This window comes from Zeus faber (assembly GCF_960531495.2).
Source record: "Zeus faber genome assembly, chromosome: 10".
NCBI classification, from domain to species: Eukaryota; Metazoa; Chordata; class Actinopteri; order Zeiformes; family Zeidae; genus Zeus; species Zeus faber.
Genome location: NC_137199.1, coordinates 23445802 through 23462394, shown reverse-complemented (window position 1 = coordinate 23462394; position 16593 = coordinate 23445802). Strand labels below are relative to the sequence as shown.

At 44.7% G+C, this 16593-nt stretch overlaps 1 protein-coding gene across 1 annotated transcript; it reads left to right on the top strand.

The window, feature by feature from the left end:
• The first annotated feature begins 669 nt into the window (after positions 1 to 669).
• zdhhc2 (zDHHC palmitoyltransferase 2) lies at positions 670 to 15277 on the top strand. The gene is made up of 13 exons (XM_080008342.1): positions 670 to 812; positions 4157 to 4183; positions 5094 to 5188; positions 6656 to 6776; positions 6872 to 6941; positions 7060 to 7092; positions 7580 to 7700; positions 8058 to 8190; positions 8879 to 9005; positions 9238 to 9330; positions 13184 to 13296; positions 13382 to 13454; positions 13556 to 15277. The coding sequence occupies exons 1-12, from the start codon at positions 686 to 688 to the stop codon at positions 13420 to 13422; spliced, it is 1101 nt and encodes a 366-aa protein (XP_079864468.1). The 5' UTR covers positions 670 to 685; the 3' UTR covers positions 13423 to 13454; positions 13556 to 15277.
• The last annotated feature ends 1316 nt before the right edge of the window (positions 15278 to 16593 follow it).

Here is a 16593-nt window from a genome sequence, read left to right as displayed (position 1 = left end):
ATCTCTCCTCCACCGAATGAAAAAAAAATGCCAGCCTCACAAGCGCGTCACGGCGGCTCTGAGGGGAGGCGCTGGTTTGCAGCGCTGTAGTGGTGAAAGGTTCGACTCGTTTGTAAGATTCGCCTCCCGGCGACTGACGCGAGTAAAAAATAAATAAATAAATAAAAAAAAGAGCCGTTCGATTATCCCACCCGTCGTTCGTTGGATTGAGTTGGTTTTACGCGAAATAACGTCCGGCGAACGACGCACGGGTATCGGAGGAGTGGATTCTATCGGGAAGAATTCTATCGCGGCCCCCCCAGTCTTTCCTCTTGAGGAATACAACGCGAGCGCAGCCCCAGTCGATACGGGTGACGGCCGTGAACACCTCCTCCGCCTCGGGCTGGGACTTTGAATCCTCGGCGATCCCCTCTCAGTGTGCGAGTCGACGGCTCACGCTTTCACCCGAGTCACCCCCCGACTCCCGAAACCCCCTTCGAAACGGTCGTTCGCTCCGAGCGAATCGTTCGCGAGCCTCGCCTCGCCACAGCGCAGTGAGCGCGCGTCGGGACCGAAGCGCAGCGCGTCGCCCCCCCCCCCCCCCCAAAAAAACGAGCCGCGCGTCTGGTCCTGGCTGAGCGGACGACAGCGGGGAACCCCGCAGCCTCCCATCCCACCCGCGCCGGGGATGACCCTCTCCTAGAACATGGCTCCGTCCGGCTCCCGCAGCATCAAACGGGGCTGCCGGAGAGTTCTGTACTGGATCCCAGTTGTGTTCATCGCCCTCATAGTGGCGTGGTCCTACTACGCCTATGTCCTGCAGCTCTGCGTCGGTAAGAACTCGTCCGCCGCGCCGCCCGTAGGGGTGCGGGGGGGTCGGCGTGTTCAGGTTTTTTTGTTTGTTTGTTTGTTTGTTTGTTTGTTGAGGAGTGTTTTTTGTGATTTTTTTTTTTTTCGACGTTTTCCGAGTCCGGGTTCTACGTGTCGGCGGCGCCGGCTTGTTTACGCAGCGGCGCCTCCGTCCGCCACATGGCGACGACGACGTGTCGACTCTGTGACACTAATAAAAGTGGATTCGTGAATTCTGGTCGTGGTGCTGGGTGGTTAGCGCAGCGCTTCTCAACGTGGGGTCCGGGGACCACCCCCCCCCTCCCTCCCCAAGGGGTCCCTTCAAGGTTCCAGAGGGGGTCTCCCGAAAAAAATGTGAATAGTTATACTTCACCATTAGAGGATGTGCAATATTGACTGTCTTGATAATAATTATACTGCTATCTCCCTAACTTGTTATAGTTGAGACAAGTATGACATTTTGGACTTAATCACATCTGGCAATAGAAATTCTCTCAGATCGTGGTCCCAAAATAAAAATTAAAAAAAAGAAAGAAAAAGGGTCTGGGGCCTAATGCCTATCAAAGTGAGGGTCTTTGATATGAAAAGGGTTGAGAATGACTGGGTTAGAGAAGTGTCCCCGCACAATATATTACAATATATCATTGATATTATTCACATACAGTTATACTATAATAACATGTGTTTCATATTAATCCGTTTTGCTCACGTCATGATTCCGTGATCATGACAAATTATTGCATTCAAAGACAGACTTTAATTCTGAAGTTGTTTGCAGGTTGTCGTTCTTTGATGACTACGCTCTTGCCAAACATTTCCATCTTGATTTGCCACCTAAAGGTACATTTGGAGGGCGGCAAGAATGTGCTGTTTTGGGGGGTTTTCGGCTGTGAGGGCCATACGCCCCATGCACCTGAATGTAGTAACTATAGCTTCAGGTCTGTAAAGTCCCGACCGAACAGCCGCAGGTCATCTGGCCGGTGGTAATTATGAACTGATGTATCTACGGCCGGCACTCCGTCAGCCTTAGAAAGACTGCCACGAAACACTTGGCTGTCACTCAGCGGTTCACTGCCGAATCGTACGGCACGGCGGAAAGCTTTCGTGAACGGCGAGCGGAGAATTGACCCGGCCATGGAGTAATGGCTTCCCGGATCTCTCAGAGGACTCTGAGCAGCCCACTCCATGGTCCATTTGGCAGCATGTCAGGTCACCAGAAGAGAAATTCTCCTCTTTTCAAAGGGCTGAAATGGACACTGTTGTTCACGAGCAGAATGGATGTGGATGGAACCTCTGGCATTTCAATCACCATTATTATTTATTATTTGTGCACTCTGCTGAATATTTAACTCGGGGACCAGCTGATAAACGGGGGGACACGGAAAAATATGACTTTGTGTTTTTAAAGGCCCCTTATTTATTTAATAGAAATGAAGGGATTCCTTTATGGTTTTATATTTGGCCATTGTCCCGTTTTGACATGAGCAGAATAATAAAGCGGCGTTAGTCGAGTGGTTCGGACGAAGGTTCGGGCTGTTTTGTCTCTCGGTCACTGGGTTCATCACAGATGCAGTTCATCACGTGTCCTAGTTTGACCCCGTGCAGGAGTCAGTTCTTCATGGGAGCGTCAGAGCTGCTTGATCAGCGCATGCACCAAAAATGTAAAATATGAGAGAAAAAAAAGTAAGCTCTGGATAAATCAGTTAAATGGGGGGGTTTGGGGTTAATCCTTTGATGCTTCTATCTGGCTAAAGGACAATTTAAAGTGTGTCGGTGTGTGCGGTGATACTGGTGTGTCACATGGAGCGGACAAACATTCGGGGCAGGGACGGTGCCCGCCCGGGGCTCGTCGCAGCTCCAGTGGAGTGCAGAGATAAATGTGTGAAAGTATTGTCAGCTGATGCCTCTCGTTTGGCGGCTCAGTTAATCCCTTTGTCCGACTCAGGATATTCACCCTGAGCAATCTATGATTGACCCATTTACTGCGATGTAAAAAGCACTCACCCGTCTTGTGACATTATGGTCCGCTCTCCAAATTTGCCAAAAAAACAAAAAACAACAACCGTGTGTTGTTATTATCTGTCTCTGCCGATGATTTGGATACATCCCTTCATATGAGTTTACATATTGAGCGGGAAGGTTTCTTTTTCTTTCTTTTCTTTTCTTTTTTCCCTACAGCGAGGGACCGGGAAGGGTTCATTTATGTGTAGATGTCGTGTTTTTGGGAACATTAGATGGAAACGTTGAGCCACATCCACCCTCACGCCGCGTCCCTCCCTGACCTCTGCAGGGACGCCCTTATGCTGCACAGGTTCTTTGGCAGCCTGCCTCGATTTTGGCTCTTGGCTCACCTTTTCCTACTGCGTGTGTGTGTGTGTGCGTGCGTGCGTGCGTGTGTGTGGGGGCAGTCTGCAGAATTTCTCTTTAAATTCATTGTGCTGCTCACTTCATGGCATCATTTCAGAAGACGTACAGTGCGACGGTCCCCGCAACGGTGGTGATTTACCGAGTTTACTGTGGGAAATGTAAACGCTGGGTGTGTGGTAATGTGCCAAATGGTTCCTTAATGTTTAAATTGATGGGTTTTTAGGGTAAAACCTGGCACCTGGAGCATTAAGGTTGTTCAGGTGATGATGTAGGGCGTTGGGGTGACGCTCTTGGCTCGCGTTCAGCAGCTTTGTCCGCTCGCCCGTCCAAAGAGCCCCAGTACTTGCCGCTGTCAGCATTCGCACAGAGATTACACGGGGCGCCATTGTGGGTTTCACAAGCTTTGTGTCCCATTTAACAGCTTTGTGACCTGTATAATCGCAACATTTAATCAGAACAATGATTGTAAAGATTCGTTCGGAGCCATACTGCATGAAGCCGGAGGATTTGTGCAGCAAAAGCAACGCACACAAGCCCGTGTAACAACAGCTGCAACGAGACAAATCGTCTTAGCCAGCTCCTCGTCATGAGTTTTAAATGCTAACGTGTCGGCAATAATGCAAGGACTGTACAAGCCGCATGTGTCCTAATCTGCCAGTGTTACTATGACGACTCAACTAAGTGACAGTTTTCGGAGCTGTATGCCAGTGGCCAACTAAGCAAAAGGTTCAATTTGCATTTTTCATAAAAAATGATGTGATTTTGGAACACAAAAGGGAAGTTCAATAAACTTTGTACGCCTATTCGTGCCGGACCGTCTCTAAATGTTTTGCTCGAGAAATGATCTAATCCTAATCCTCTTTCTTTCTGCTCCATGACAAGGCGGTAGAGCCTTGGCTACGGACGCAGCCACTTGTTTTATATGAGTCTCATTGTCTTCTTGTCATCCTTTTCTTTTCAGAGTCCATTGACGAAATAGGAGAAAAGAGTAAGTATTTTGACGGGCGTGATAATAACATTAAGACGGTTTCATTGAATGAGGGAACCTCCGCACTGTGCACGCCGGGCACTTTTTCAGAGCCAGGTGAATATCTAAGTAGGTCTCTTATTCTATGTCCGTCAGATTATAATTCTGCACAATCCCTCCGCAGGCTGACCGTGCTTGGCCTCCTTATTGGCCGAGCTCTTTGCCCGGAAGTGTGCTGCGTGACAAAAATATATGAGATCTCAGGCTGTAGATTGAAAAATACACACGAAACACATTTTATTTCCTTCAATTAAACACTATAGTCATCAGTGTATCGATGCATACAAGTAGTAATAATGACTTGGGTCGTACGCTTTGGGCTCTATCAAGCATTAATAAAGCTGTCATATGCAGTAATTACATTTTTTTTATGAAGATGATAATTTAAGAATTAATGCTGAAGATGGGTGAAAGGGATAAGAATTGTTCAATATTTAATATTTGTGATGAATGTGGAGGATGTGGCACTTTGACAGTTAGTTAAAAATTTTGCTGCCAGTTTGGTGTCCTCATGCTAGAATCTGTAAACAATTTTAAGAATTTAATACAAAAACATGTGTTTATCAATAAAAATTATTGTTTCTACATGTATTCGGTTACCAGCTATTTTAGAGCGAAAACTGTGTCATGTTGTGGGTTTAGTCTGGCATGACCTACTTTTTTGTTTTTTACCAAAAGAAAAAAAGCGTTCTTTAAAGGCGTCTATGAAATTCCCTTATGTGCATTGCTAACTTATTAATCTACCAAGCAAAGACAAGTCAAGCAGCACACTAATATTAGCTCCACACTAAGTAAAATCACCCAAAAAAACGAAAGGTTTTACAATTGAAATATAATGATTGTTAGAATTTGTGTCCTTTCCCGCTTTCAGTCGTGTATTTGCTGGTGTACCATGTGATCTTCATCTTGTTTGTATGGGCTTATTGGCAAACCATCTTCACCAGGCCCATGAACCCCCTGCAGGAGGTGAGTGTGTGTGTGTGTGTGTGTGTGTGTGTGTGTGTGTGTGTGTGTGTGTGCGTGTGCGTGTGCGTGTGCGTGTGCGTGTGCGTGTGTGTGTGCGTGCGTGCGTGCGTGCGTGCGTGCGTGCGTGTGTGATGGACGACTGGGATCACACCTAATTTAATGAAGTACATTTTTATTATATTATTAGATCTCATTCAATTAAAATGATATTGTAAATATTGTCTATTAGAAAGGACTCAGATGCTCCCTGGTGTTTTTGTACACTTTATTTATAAAAAAAAGTATGCTTTTTATAATTTATTTTATTACATTTTTTAAATGCGTTCTTTATTTTTATTTTTTACTTCTTTTTTCAAATCTCGTACTGTTTGTTCTGTATGTAGTGAGAGTCACTGAAAGCCAGGGTGAAATTCCTTGTATGTGTATGCATACTGTACTTCGCCGATAAAGCTTGATTCTGACAAGGCCCCGTGGCTGTGTTCACAAAGCGGACCAAACACCTGAAAACACAGAGTCTGATCTTTTCCAACCATATGCCACGTTCACGCGCCGTCGTTCACCCAAAACATCCCCAACTCAGTGCAAAGCGACTCCAGACGGAACAGTCCGCATTCCTCCGCCGGTGTCAACACCCTTCTGCCTTTATTATGCCTGTACCTTCTGCCTGTCATATCACTTCACACTTCACACAAAAAACGCCAGATGCGCCGGGTTATAGTTTAACTCTGTAACGGAGAGCCGCGTTTCGGGGTGACCTCTCCTCCCTCTGTATCGGCTCCCGACCGCAGCAGCTCAGCTCAGCTCCGCTCGGCGAATCCAAAACGTCTTCGGCCACGCCAGGAGGAAAGCCGAGCCCTCGCGCCTCCCTTCCTCTCCGGGGCGGTCACGATCCTCGCCGAAAACTGATGTCCTTTATCAGATTCGGTGCTTTGATCAAAATGGTTTTAAAAGTGAAGCGGCGCGCCCTGCTCTTTGTAAGCGGCTTCGCGCTCGGTTTGCCGTCGGAGGGAAGAAGGAGTCGCGGTCGAAGTGAAGGCCGTGGTGAGGAAACGCGTCACAAACTGTTCCAAACAGCGGCTCATGTAGGTCATCCGCCAAAAATACACGTACGTGGATTGATATGCTTGATCCGGTGATTCCATTTACTGTTGATATTAAACTCATTTATTATTGGATATTGTTCATTCATTTGCACTTAGTCGTCCCTGCTCAGCGTGAGTCCGGCGAGAAGCCATATTTGGAACAGGGTGACGGAGCTCACGGAATTTGGAAACGTCCGCCGAAAGGGCCCCGTTCAGTTTTTATTGAGAAATCGACGACGCCGACTTGTGCAATACTATGGAAATGGATGACATGTTGGGAAGCTGCGGTAGCCGCGACAGCTCAAGTCGGGGACCCGCCGCCGAGAAATCCGGCTCAAGCGTCTGTGTTTTCCGGCTCCTCTCTCCCGCTCTGCCCCACATGCAGTTTCATCTGTCCTACTCCGACAAAGAGCTGCTGGAGCGCGAAGACCGGGGAGAGTCTCAGCAAGAGATTCTGAGGAGACTCGCCAAGGAGCTCCCTATTTATACTCGCACCAACTCCGGAGGTACCGCCTTCACAGAGAACACTGATGCGTGCGGGGAAAAACGGCCGCGTTCTAACCGCATGCGATAGTGATTGAATTTTGTCGCCTTTTCCCAGCAATCCGTTTCTGCGCCTGCTGTCAGCTGCTGAAGCCTGATCGATGTCATCATTGTTCAGTTTGTGATAAGTACGGTTTGCTCGACGCCGTTCCCGTAAAGAGCGCACGTTTTTTTTTTGTTTGTTTGTTTGTCTTTTGGCCACGGGAGGCAGAACTGGATCCTCTGAGTCTTTCCCCTTTCTTCCAGATGCATTCTGAAAATGGATCACCACTGTCCATGGTACGTCCGTCATGGCGCTCTTTTAAAAATCAACTTGGGAGTTAGAGTGGAGGGGGAGCAGAAAGTGGATCTTAAAAAAACCGTCAGTCCCTTCATACGTATACGCATGTCTGGGATGTCTGGGGTTGATGTTTTTTTTTTTTGTTTACCACATGCACCAGACAGTTATGTGTTATAGACATGTATAATTCACTTCCGTTGGCTAATCCAATGGTCTCTAAATGGGGAAAAAGGCAGGTAGACAGATAGACAGACAGACAGCTGGGTAACAGATTAAATATATAATATATATGCTGCATATCTGGGACTATATATATATATACATTACATGAAACATGATATGATATAATGTGATATGATGTGATATGATGTGATTAATAAACAAATTATTAAATATACTAAATATTAAATTAAATGAGTAAAAGTGTTTCCCCTGGCTGCCGACACTGACCTAGTTAATCTAATTTATTTTTCTGTCTCGTGACAGGGTGAACAACTGTGTTGGATTCTCCAACTATAAGTTTTTTATGCTGTTCTTGGCATATTCCTTACTCTACTGCCTTTTTATCACTGCTACAGACCTCCAATATTTCATTAAATTCTGGACAGTAAGTATGAGTGTATTGCTTTGGTTTCATTTTACGAGGGCTTTTTGTGCTTCACTAGTTATGATCTAGCAGTTTTACTAAAAACTGTACTGGTACATGTAAATATGTGGTGTTTTGATTTTCTTTGCAAGGCTGAAGGTAAAGCACACTATCGTCTGAAGGAATACCTGGTATGAATAATCAGTAGCACGGAAATAGGAACAGCCTCCTCTAGTTTCCTCAGTAGAGTAGTTCATTATGAACCAACCTTCTAGTCTCTTCCAGACGTAGCTGGCCTTCCTTAACTCACTGTGTCTCGGGATAGTGTTTGGAGGTCTAACCGGTCGTGGTTTTTTGTCTCGATTCGGTCCCTTGCAGAGCGGCCTTCCGGACACCCAGGCCAAGTTTCACATCATGTTCCTCTTCTTCGCGGCGTCCATGTTTTCGGTCAGCCTGGCGTCACTCTTCGCCTATCACTGCTGGCTGGTCTGCAAGAACAGATCCACGCTGGGTAGGTGGCGCAACCCAGCCCGTCCCCACCCCTGCGTGCGTTGGTGTTTTCCGTGCCCCAGGGGGAGTGGTGTAAAGCGTGTGGCCTAAAAGTGACAGAATAATCGTGTTTGTCTCGGCGCTCCGCTGCTGGATTGCTGTCGGTATTTGCGCAGCGGAGCCGTCGCGGATGAAGGGCCGTCCCCTTTTTTTTTTTTTTTTTTTTTTTTTCTCTCCGCCATTTGTCAGTCAGAACAGAGAACTGAATTTGAGAGGACTGCGTTATTAGACAGAGCGGTCCCTCATTAAGTGTGCACAGTGGAGCACTTTGTCTCTTATTGAAAAGAGTGGATTATCCAGGGGAGCATGTTACATTATAATGCCAAGACACATGGTTCAGAGTGCTAAGGAGCTTAGTAATGGACACTGGCGTGGCCGCAGCACTGCAGGAGCGCCCCAAGAGTCACAACAGGTATAGAACCCCCCCGACTACTACAAACTACATGAATAGTCTCCTTCATCAGAATTTATTCAGGAGGGATGTCTCCGAGGATGTTGTTATGAATTCCCGCATGGCCACACGGAGGAACGTGAGTGTCTAAAGAACAGCAGATAAGGAGCGTTCCTGGTTCAGGTTGTTTCGTCTCATCGTTGGATATCATTGTCATGCCCCGGCTAAATCCCATTTCTCATCCTTGGTCTCCTCCCAGAGGCGGTGCGCGCCCCGGCGTTCCGTCACGGCACAGATAAGAATGGCTTCAGCCTGGGCTTCAGTAAGAACTTCCGCCAGGTGTTCGGTGATGAAATGAGATACTGGCCTCTTCCAATTTTCTCCAGGTAAGTGCCTCTCGCCCATTTCCTCCCCTAATCTGTACAAGTTCAATTCCCTCTTCCCTCTCCTCTCCTCTTGAATTAATATCTTTGTTTGAAAGGCTTTTTTCAAAAAACGTTTGTATTCCGTGTTGGTGTCAGACCATGCTGTGTGAACGTACGAAAGTACAATCCTAAATAAATGTTTTAATACCTTGGATGTTTCAGACGTGTCTTTTGTTTCATCACGTTCACTCAGTTTAGGTGACGGCTGTGCCTTCCCAACCTGTCTGGTGAACCAGGACCCAGAACAGCCCTCCTCTCCTGAAAGCCACAGCTCCACTAGCAAGATGTGAGAAGATATGTCTTTTTTTTTTTTTTTTTTTTTTTTTTTTAATTATTATTATTATTTTTTTACCAAAAAGTGACATTTTGAATCTTCCACTGCCTGCTTAGTAGGCTTGGGCCGATTTACGAAAAAATCGTCTATCAGCAATCAACCCCATCTATCGGCGATCGACTCTGTCGATCGCATTTGACATCGATGACAGACGGGTTTTTTTTGTCTTTTTTTATCTGCCAGGAAAAATCCGAGCATTGAAACGGTGTAAGTGCACTTTACCGTGTTCTGAAACTTGAGCAGAGAGGGTGAGGGAAATGGGGGAAGAGGGAGAGGGAGGCAGAGAGGGGGTGGAGGCTCTCCTCCTCTCCGCTCAGAGCTGTCGAGTCACCGCTGGTGATAGGATCTCACTTCACTTCCTCTACAGTCCCGTACAGAGACTTTGAGGGGCAGGTGCTCAAAAAAAAGACCCCCCAGCTCCGGTTCTAGGCATTTTGCTGCTCTGGGCAAACGGAGCACCACGGCGGAGTCGCTGTGCGCACATTGTGGGTGCGCCGAGGTTCGAGGTTCATGAGGAGTTCCTCATGAATATATCTTGCCCAGACGATCTGCTACCTCGATGCCCATTCGTGGCAAAAACGCGCCTAATAAGAAGAGCACCGTGGGGTCCATTGGGCAGGTGCTCGGGCACCATCTGTCCTCCCCCCTCCCCTGCAGGTACCTGCCGCTCTATGCAAATACACAATATTTGCACAGATATATATATATATATATTTTTTTTAATATAGCAATATATTATATAATCTCATAGAGAAAGATTTTGATTTATTTTGTTTCGGTAGTTTCTTACTGGTATGGAAAATGAAAAAACTTAAACCTAACTCAGAGAATTGTAGCGGAGTTGTTTTTGTTTCTCCTCCAGACAGCGGTGCCCGCCGGCTCCCTTTTTATTTTTAGATCTGTTTATTTTTGTTTGTTTCCTACATGCATGAAACAAAATGTGAGAACACAACTGAGTTCAGGGACTGTCCATCTCCTTACTCCGTACTGTTCCAAAAAAACATGTTTGTCCCCACTGTCGGGACGCACATCGCACCGTTGCTTCCCGTTGCTATGGGACTTAATTGAGTAAAAACTGGATGTTTTTGTGTAAATACTTTATTTGTCAATAAAAAATCCTGCACTTCTGGAACAGGGAGACCACATTTGCCACATTACATTAGGTTCTATGCGTGCGCAGACCCAACTGTGCGCATGCTCGAGCGAACCCCACTGCGCGCAAGCACACGCGCCCGTTAAGATTGTATATCGACGATCGTTGCCCCCCAGCGATTTTTGCACGATCGCCCCAAGCCTACTGCTTAGCAGACGATGCTGGAGGGTTGTTATTATCTTTTTAATGTAGTGTAAGACTCACCGGAATATTGCTATTTCCTGCCTAAACCCCAATCATGTTCCACTGTACATGAGATTGGCGTGTTCTAAAAAGGCTAAGCTCCAGGTCCTGTGATATCGCAGTCTAATGGTGTGCATAAGGCAATTTAGAGGGAGAGGGAGACGTCCGTGACAATTACCTCGTTTCGGTCAACTTCTATCGTAAGGGCACCTTAAAGGCCACCACGCAATGTTTTATCAATCGTAGGGGCACTGTAGAGGGCACTTTACACCGTTCTCTCTATTGTGGGGCACTCTGGAGGGCACTTTACATTGCTTTCTCTATCCTATGGGGCACTCTAGAGGGCACTTTACACCGTCCTCTCTATCGTAGGTGCACTCCAGAGGGCACTTTACCCCGTTTTCTCTACCATAGGGGCACCTAGAGAACGCTTTTGTAGCTTTTTTTTTTTGACAAAAGGGACATCGGGAAGGGGGACAGTCAGTATCATCTCAGAGAACCTGGAACCCAGCAGCACTTTGTGGTGTGACGGGTTCGGACACTGCTTTTCAGTGCTACCGTCACATGTTCGTGTCCTGATTATTCCATCCAAGTCACTGCAGTTGTTCCCTAAATCAGATGACCTGAGGAGACAACCTCACTTGGTGGTTCAAAGAGATTAGTTGCAGTTGGAGGACTTGAGGGTTTAATGCAGAGTGCGCTTTTGAGAGGCAGCAACCCAAGGGCCCATTCAAAGGCACCTGAAGACCAGGGTTGAGTGTGAAGTAGACCTGGTGGCGTAATAGTTCAAGTGCTGTCGTTATAGGTTCAAGACCTCTTTCTCTAGAAAATAGGTTTCTTTAATCAAATGATTGGAGGAGACAACCAAGCTTCATAAGACTCAATGGCTCCAAGAGCTAAGCCACTTTAAGAGAGATCGGGGGTTCACTGCCGAGTGAGCCTTTGAAAGGCGGCTCCCACAGCACGTTTTAAAGTTGATGATGTCTTACTACCATCTAAGGCATTGGTTCTCAAACTTCATTTTTAGTAGTGTACCCTCTATAAGATCCTTTTCAGCTGAGTAACCACTTCACTGACACTGGGGAAAAAAGAAAATTAAGATAAATTATGGACTGTATGTGCACTGAACACTCAAGTCCTTGAACGACAAAGTCTTCCTACAGCAGCTTACTCTCAAGTCCTCGATGTTTTCTGAGATGTAGGGGGCACCTAGAGAATTATTAATTAATGATAATTAACCCTATTAAGTTTTTCAGTCAAATAATTAATTAAAGAATTAAGTTCGCTAGTAATTCCTCACGAAAGCAAGTTATCAGAGGCCATCCACAGATGTCAGGCACAAGCCCTGAAACCTGACATTTTACTGCATATATGTATGACCGTATGTATATGTATGTGACAAATAACCTCTTGAACTTGAACTTGAAAGGTGTGACTGATTTTACAGTTGAAGGTGGGACTTGACCAGGAAAGACCTAAGTTCCTTAAGGTCCAGACTGCATTAGCATTGTTTTTTTATGAATTGAACTGAAATTAAATACTACATCAACTTGAGTAACTGTATCAACATCTTGCAGTCATTTAAGGTTAAAAAGATATATTTTATCCTGAACAAAACAGGATAAAACATTTCAATTAAGGAGCTGTGAATAGCTTTGAGAGTGATAATTTCATGAACCCACACACACACACACTACAAAATGTGTTCTAGTGGTATTGGTGGTTTTAGTGTTTTAACCCGTTTTCAGGGCCTTCTGACACAGAGACACAGGCAGAGATGTTGCAAACACATGAGTTTATTATAGAGAGTGGGCAAGATGGAACAAGCTGGGAGCAGATGGACACGTGTCATGACAGAGGCTCTCCCTGTGTGTGGGGATGGGTGATTTACCTTTTTGCTTGTTGATTGCTCTTATGAGCAACAGGGGCAGAGCTGCTGTTCGGATGCCACTGTGGCAGTTCTGCCCGGCACGCGCCACCCAAGTGGCGTTTTCAGGGCCCTCCAACACAGAGACACAGGCAGAGAGGTTGCAAACACACCAGTTTATTATAGAGAGTGGGCAAGATGAAACAACCCGGGAGTAGATGGACACATGTCATGAGGCTCCCCCCGTGTGTGTGGGGGATGGGGGTTTTACCTGTTGCCCGTTGATTTGCTCCGAAGAGCAACAGGCGTACAGCTACCTCTGCCCCCGGGCCCAATTACCTAGACCCAAGACAGGTGTGGCTGCTTAAACCCCACCACCCCCACCACAGTGTTGTTTATAATACTATATATAAAACTCAGCTCAAGGCTCTTTGGACCAGGACTCTCCCTCTTTAAAAATCACAATTTAACCCCCATCTTTAGCCCCGGTCTGCATGGTTTAATTAAAGTGCAGCAGTTGGGCTTTGAGAGGATTATTTTTAAGGGATGGCCAAATGGCCTTAAGTGCTCTTCCCTGGAACAGTGTTGGTTGTTCTCTGTAGTGCAGCAGAGGTCCAGTTTCCAGCCAAACCTCTGAGGGAGTCTCAGAGCCGGCTGCTCACCAGCGCCCCCTCCTGGACAGAGAGCGACAGTGCTGAGGACAAAGAGAGGAAGGGTAACACCTCAGCCTATAGATTATTTTGAAGGAATATGTTGGATGTGATGTGTGGTGTTTACATTTTACTTGTATCTTGCTTAAGGTACCAGCAACCCAGGGATGACCATAGAACACGAAGCATAGCCACAGTACAAATTCACATTATACCCAGATTGGTAAGTTTATATTTATATATGAATCTCCACATATACGGCATATCTTTTATCTGCATTCCAAAATTGGCACACATAATTGTGCTGTGTATTTCATTCAACAGGTTAATGCTGCCCCGCCCGCTAGTGTTTGTGCCTCTCAGAATGTGTGACACCAATACTTGTTATTGCTCATAATACATACTGCTGAATGGAAATTTAAAGCTCTTGATGACAAAAGTACAAGAACATTCTTTAAATACTCTTGAAAAGGTAACTGTTTATTATTTCTTGAAACAGTCAGTAAAAGTGGACAGAAACTGCATTCCTGTAATGAGACTTTTACTAGTTTTACTTTAATTAAGCACACAGCAGCAACGTACTAAAAGGGGTTTTGCACTTTGCATGATCCAAAACAGTAGTTCTCAATCGGTCGGTCCTGATCCAAATCTGGGCCACGGGTCCATTTTGAGTGGCAGTGTATGCATCTCCAAGTGCATTCTAAAAATGGGACAGAATGCTGAAAAATGGAAAGAATTCTGATGCTGTGCTGTTATTTTGAAAAACCATTCCAACCACACATTAAGATGGTCACTTACTACACGAGTTCTGCGAGTCAAAGTAAACTGTCCACACAGGCAATGTGGATGACTGCGCTATTGATTTTGACCAATTGAGAACCACTGACCATCACACTTTGTGCTACATACTGTTTCTTTCTAATTGGCTCTAACTGGTTTGAAAGGTGGAAAGTAAAGGAAAAGCTTTTTTTTCCCTTTTTTAATGATTACCTTTCACAATTTTATTCATTTTATTGTGCGCTCATTTTGTAAATGCCGTATGACAGAGATGAATGCTAGATTGCACATTGAGCAACAGGTTACTGGCAGTGTTCATGTGATATAAACGTAGTTATTTTTGGAAAAACAAAAAACAAAACCTCGCTTTTTCTCCGTGTGGCTTGCTGGAGAAAAGTGTTTGGACAAACCGGGGGGGGGGGGGGGGGGGGGGGTTTGGCGTTCACGCGACCACGTGGACGCGTGACATGTTGCGAGGGTCAAACCGATGCATGCTTTATCTCAGGATGTGAAAGTAGTACTGTACGCAAAATGACAAGATGTGTGATGTTTTTTGTGTAAATATATTTAAGGGCTCTGTTGTCTAAGGATACCTTTTATGTGACCGTACGAGCGAGGAAAAAAAAACTGTCGCAGCGTGCTTCCCATTCACAACATCTAGTGTTTTTTTCCCGGTTTCATACAGTATATATTATAGATGCATACACACATTTTGCATAGACCTTGAATTGCCGTTATATGCATACGTTACTTGGAAACTACCAACCGACTCTCCTCCTCGAATCCATGTCAAACTGCCAGCAAATCTATCCAGACTGTTTTCCACTGGTTTGGAATCAACACTAAACCAGGCCTCAGTTTGATGCTGCATTTTTTTCTTTTCCGGCAAATCTATTCCGCTCGATCGTCCATTTACCAATCGCTGACATCAGATACCACTTTGTGTCGTCCTCTCGGGGTGTGTAACGGATGTACTGCAAAAAAATAATAATGATAATGAAAAAAAAAAAAGGAAAGGAAAAAAAATGCTGTGGATGCTTTGTAGATTTGTACCTTGTGAGAATGTCATGGAAGTTGTAATGACGCCATCACCCAAAACTAGTTTTCCTGTGACGAATGTACAGTATGCCTGTCTCTATATGCTGTGTGGTGTCCATATCTATTTTTCTATCAATCTCTCTGTACGACTTTGAGACGACTTTATGGATAAGTAAAGGTATGTACCGTTGAGTTGTGATGCCTTAAAAAAATGAGAATAAAATGAAGTTGTCTCTTCCCATTGACCCCCATTGTATTTTCTGCTACGAAACACCGCACGGCGTATGGAAGCACAGTGATGCACGATGAACACATTTACCTTTTGAATAACCCAGAACATTTAATGTTAGAAAAGTTTGAAGCTTTTATTTACGAAATAAAAAAACAACAATCTTTTTGAATATTGCATATATTTTTTTTAAACATTAATCTCGTACATAGTGTGGACAATGGGATGAGGAGGAAAAGGTGAAAATATCTCATATATCCATATCTGGCCCTAACGGAGGTTAATAGGTTGGGAATAAACACTTCATCAAACATCTATGGAAGCTCGAGATAACTCTTCAACGACACAGCATTTATTCAAACATTTTAGTACATGCAGCTGTTCTAGGCAGCATGAATAAATTGTAAAGCAATACAAAAAAACAGCACACAAAAAAATTTTGCATTCAAAAACCAGAACTACAAGTCAAATGTATTCCACTGGAACAAAGTTCAACGAGATTAAGATGCAGGTTAAAAAGCAATGACTTTCAAATTGAGTAAAAGTTGAATTGTACTCATTACTATTACTAAAACTCTTCAAATCGTGAATTTTAATTAAAAAAAAAAAAGAATCATCCCCCAAATAAAGATGTTTGGGACGACCTTGTGGCGTTTCATAACCGTAGACAACTTGTTTTTTTCCCCCCACCCGATCTGGGGTTGAAAGACCAATGCAAGCCACTAAGCATGAGAGCAAAACGTACTATACTAATAAGTCTGGTTTGATGCGGTTTTTTTTTTCCCAGGATAAAGGGATTATATGCATCCTTATCACATTTATCCCCGTGTGCCTAAATGAACCCAAAAGATTACCACGTCAACACCGAATGAGAGGATGTCAGTATCCGAGCTACAGCACAGACCACACACCGGCTTCCTTGTTGAGCTTTTCTACACTTATACTACATCTTATCCAGGTTGTTATGAACACAAAATGTACATGAGGCAACTGAGATTTTTTTTGTCCTTAAAAAATACATTTAAATAAAAGAAATACAGGGTATACTTGAGAATTTGAAGTATTCATGTGAAAGTGCACCACATGCAGACCGGTTAGTATATCGTTTTCCCAACCAGAGACCTTTGTCCTCCAACCAGGGAATAGCATTTCAACCTGCAGTTAACTGGCATTTCAGAATGGCTAGATCGTTCAGTGTAAGGTAACGGTGACCAATGGAATAAATTAAAAGTTTAAAACATAAGAATGTCGCTTACTTTAAGGCTGAACTTGGCGGGGAGAAAAAATATATATATATTAAAAAAAAAAAAAAAGATTG

Bases quoted from the DNA above. Each gene is read 5' to 3' on its own strand.
- zdhhc2 (XM_080008342.1), top strand. From the start codon at position 686: ATGGCTCCGTCCGGCTCCCGCAGCATCAAACGGGGCTGCCGGAGAGTT. The intron at 7,093-7,579 runs GTACGTCCGTCA...GTCTCGTGACAG, and splicing joins ATGGATCACCACTGTCCATG to GGTGAACAACTGTGTTGGAT. The intron at 13,297-13,381 runs GTAACACCTCAG...ATCTTGCTTAAG, and splicing joins TGAGGACAAAGAGAGGAAGG to GTACCAGCAACCCAGGGATG.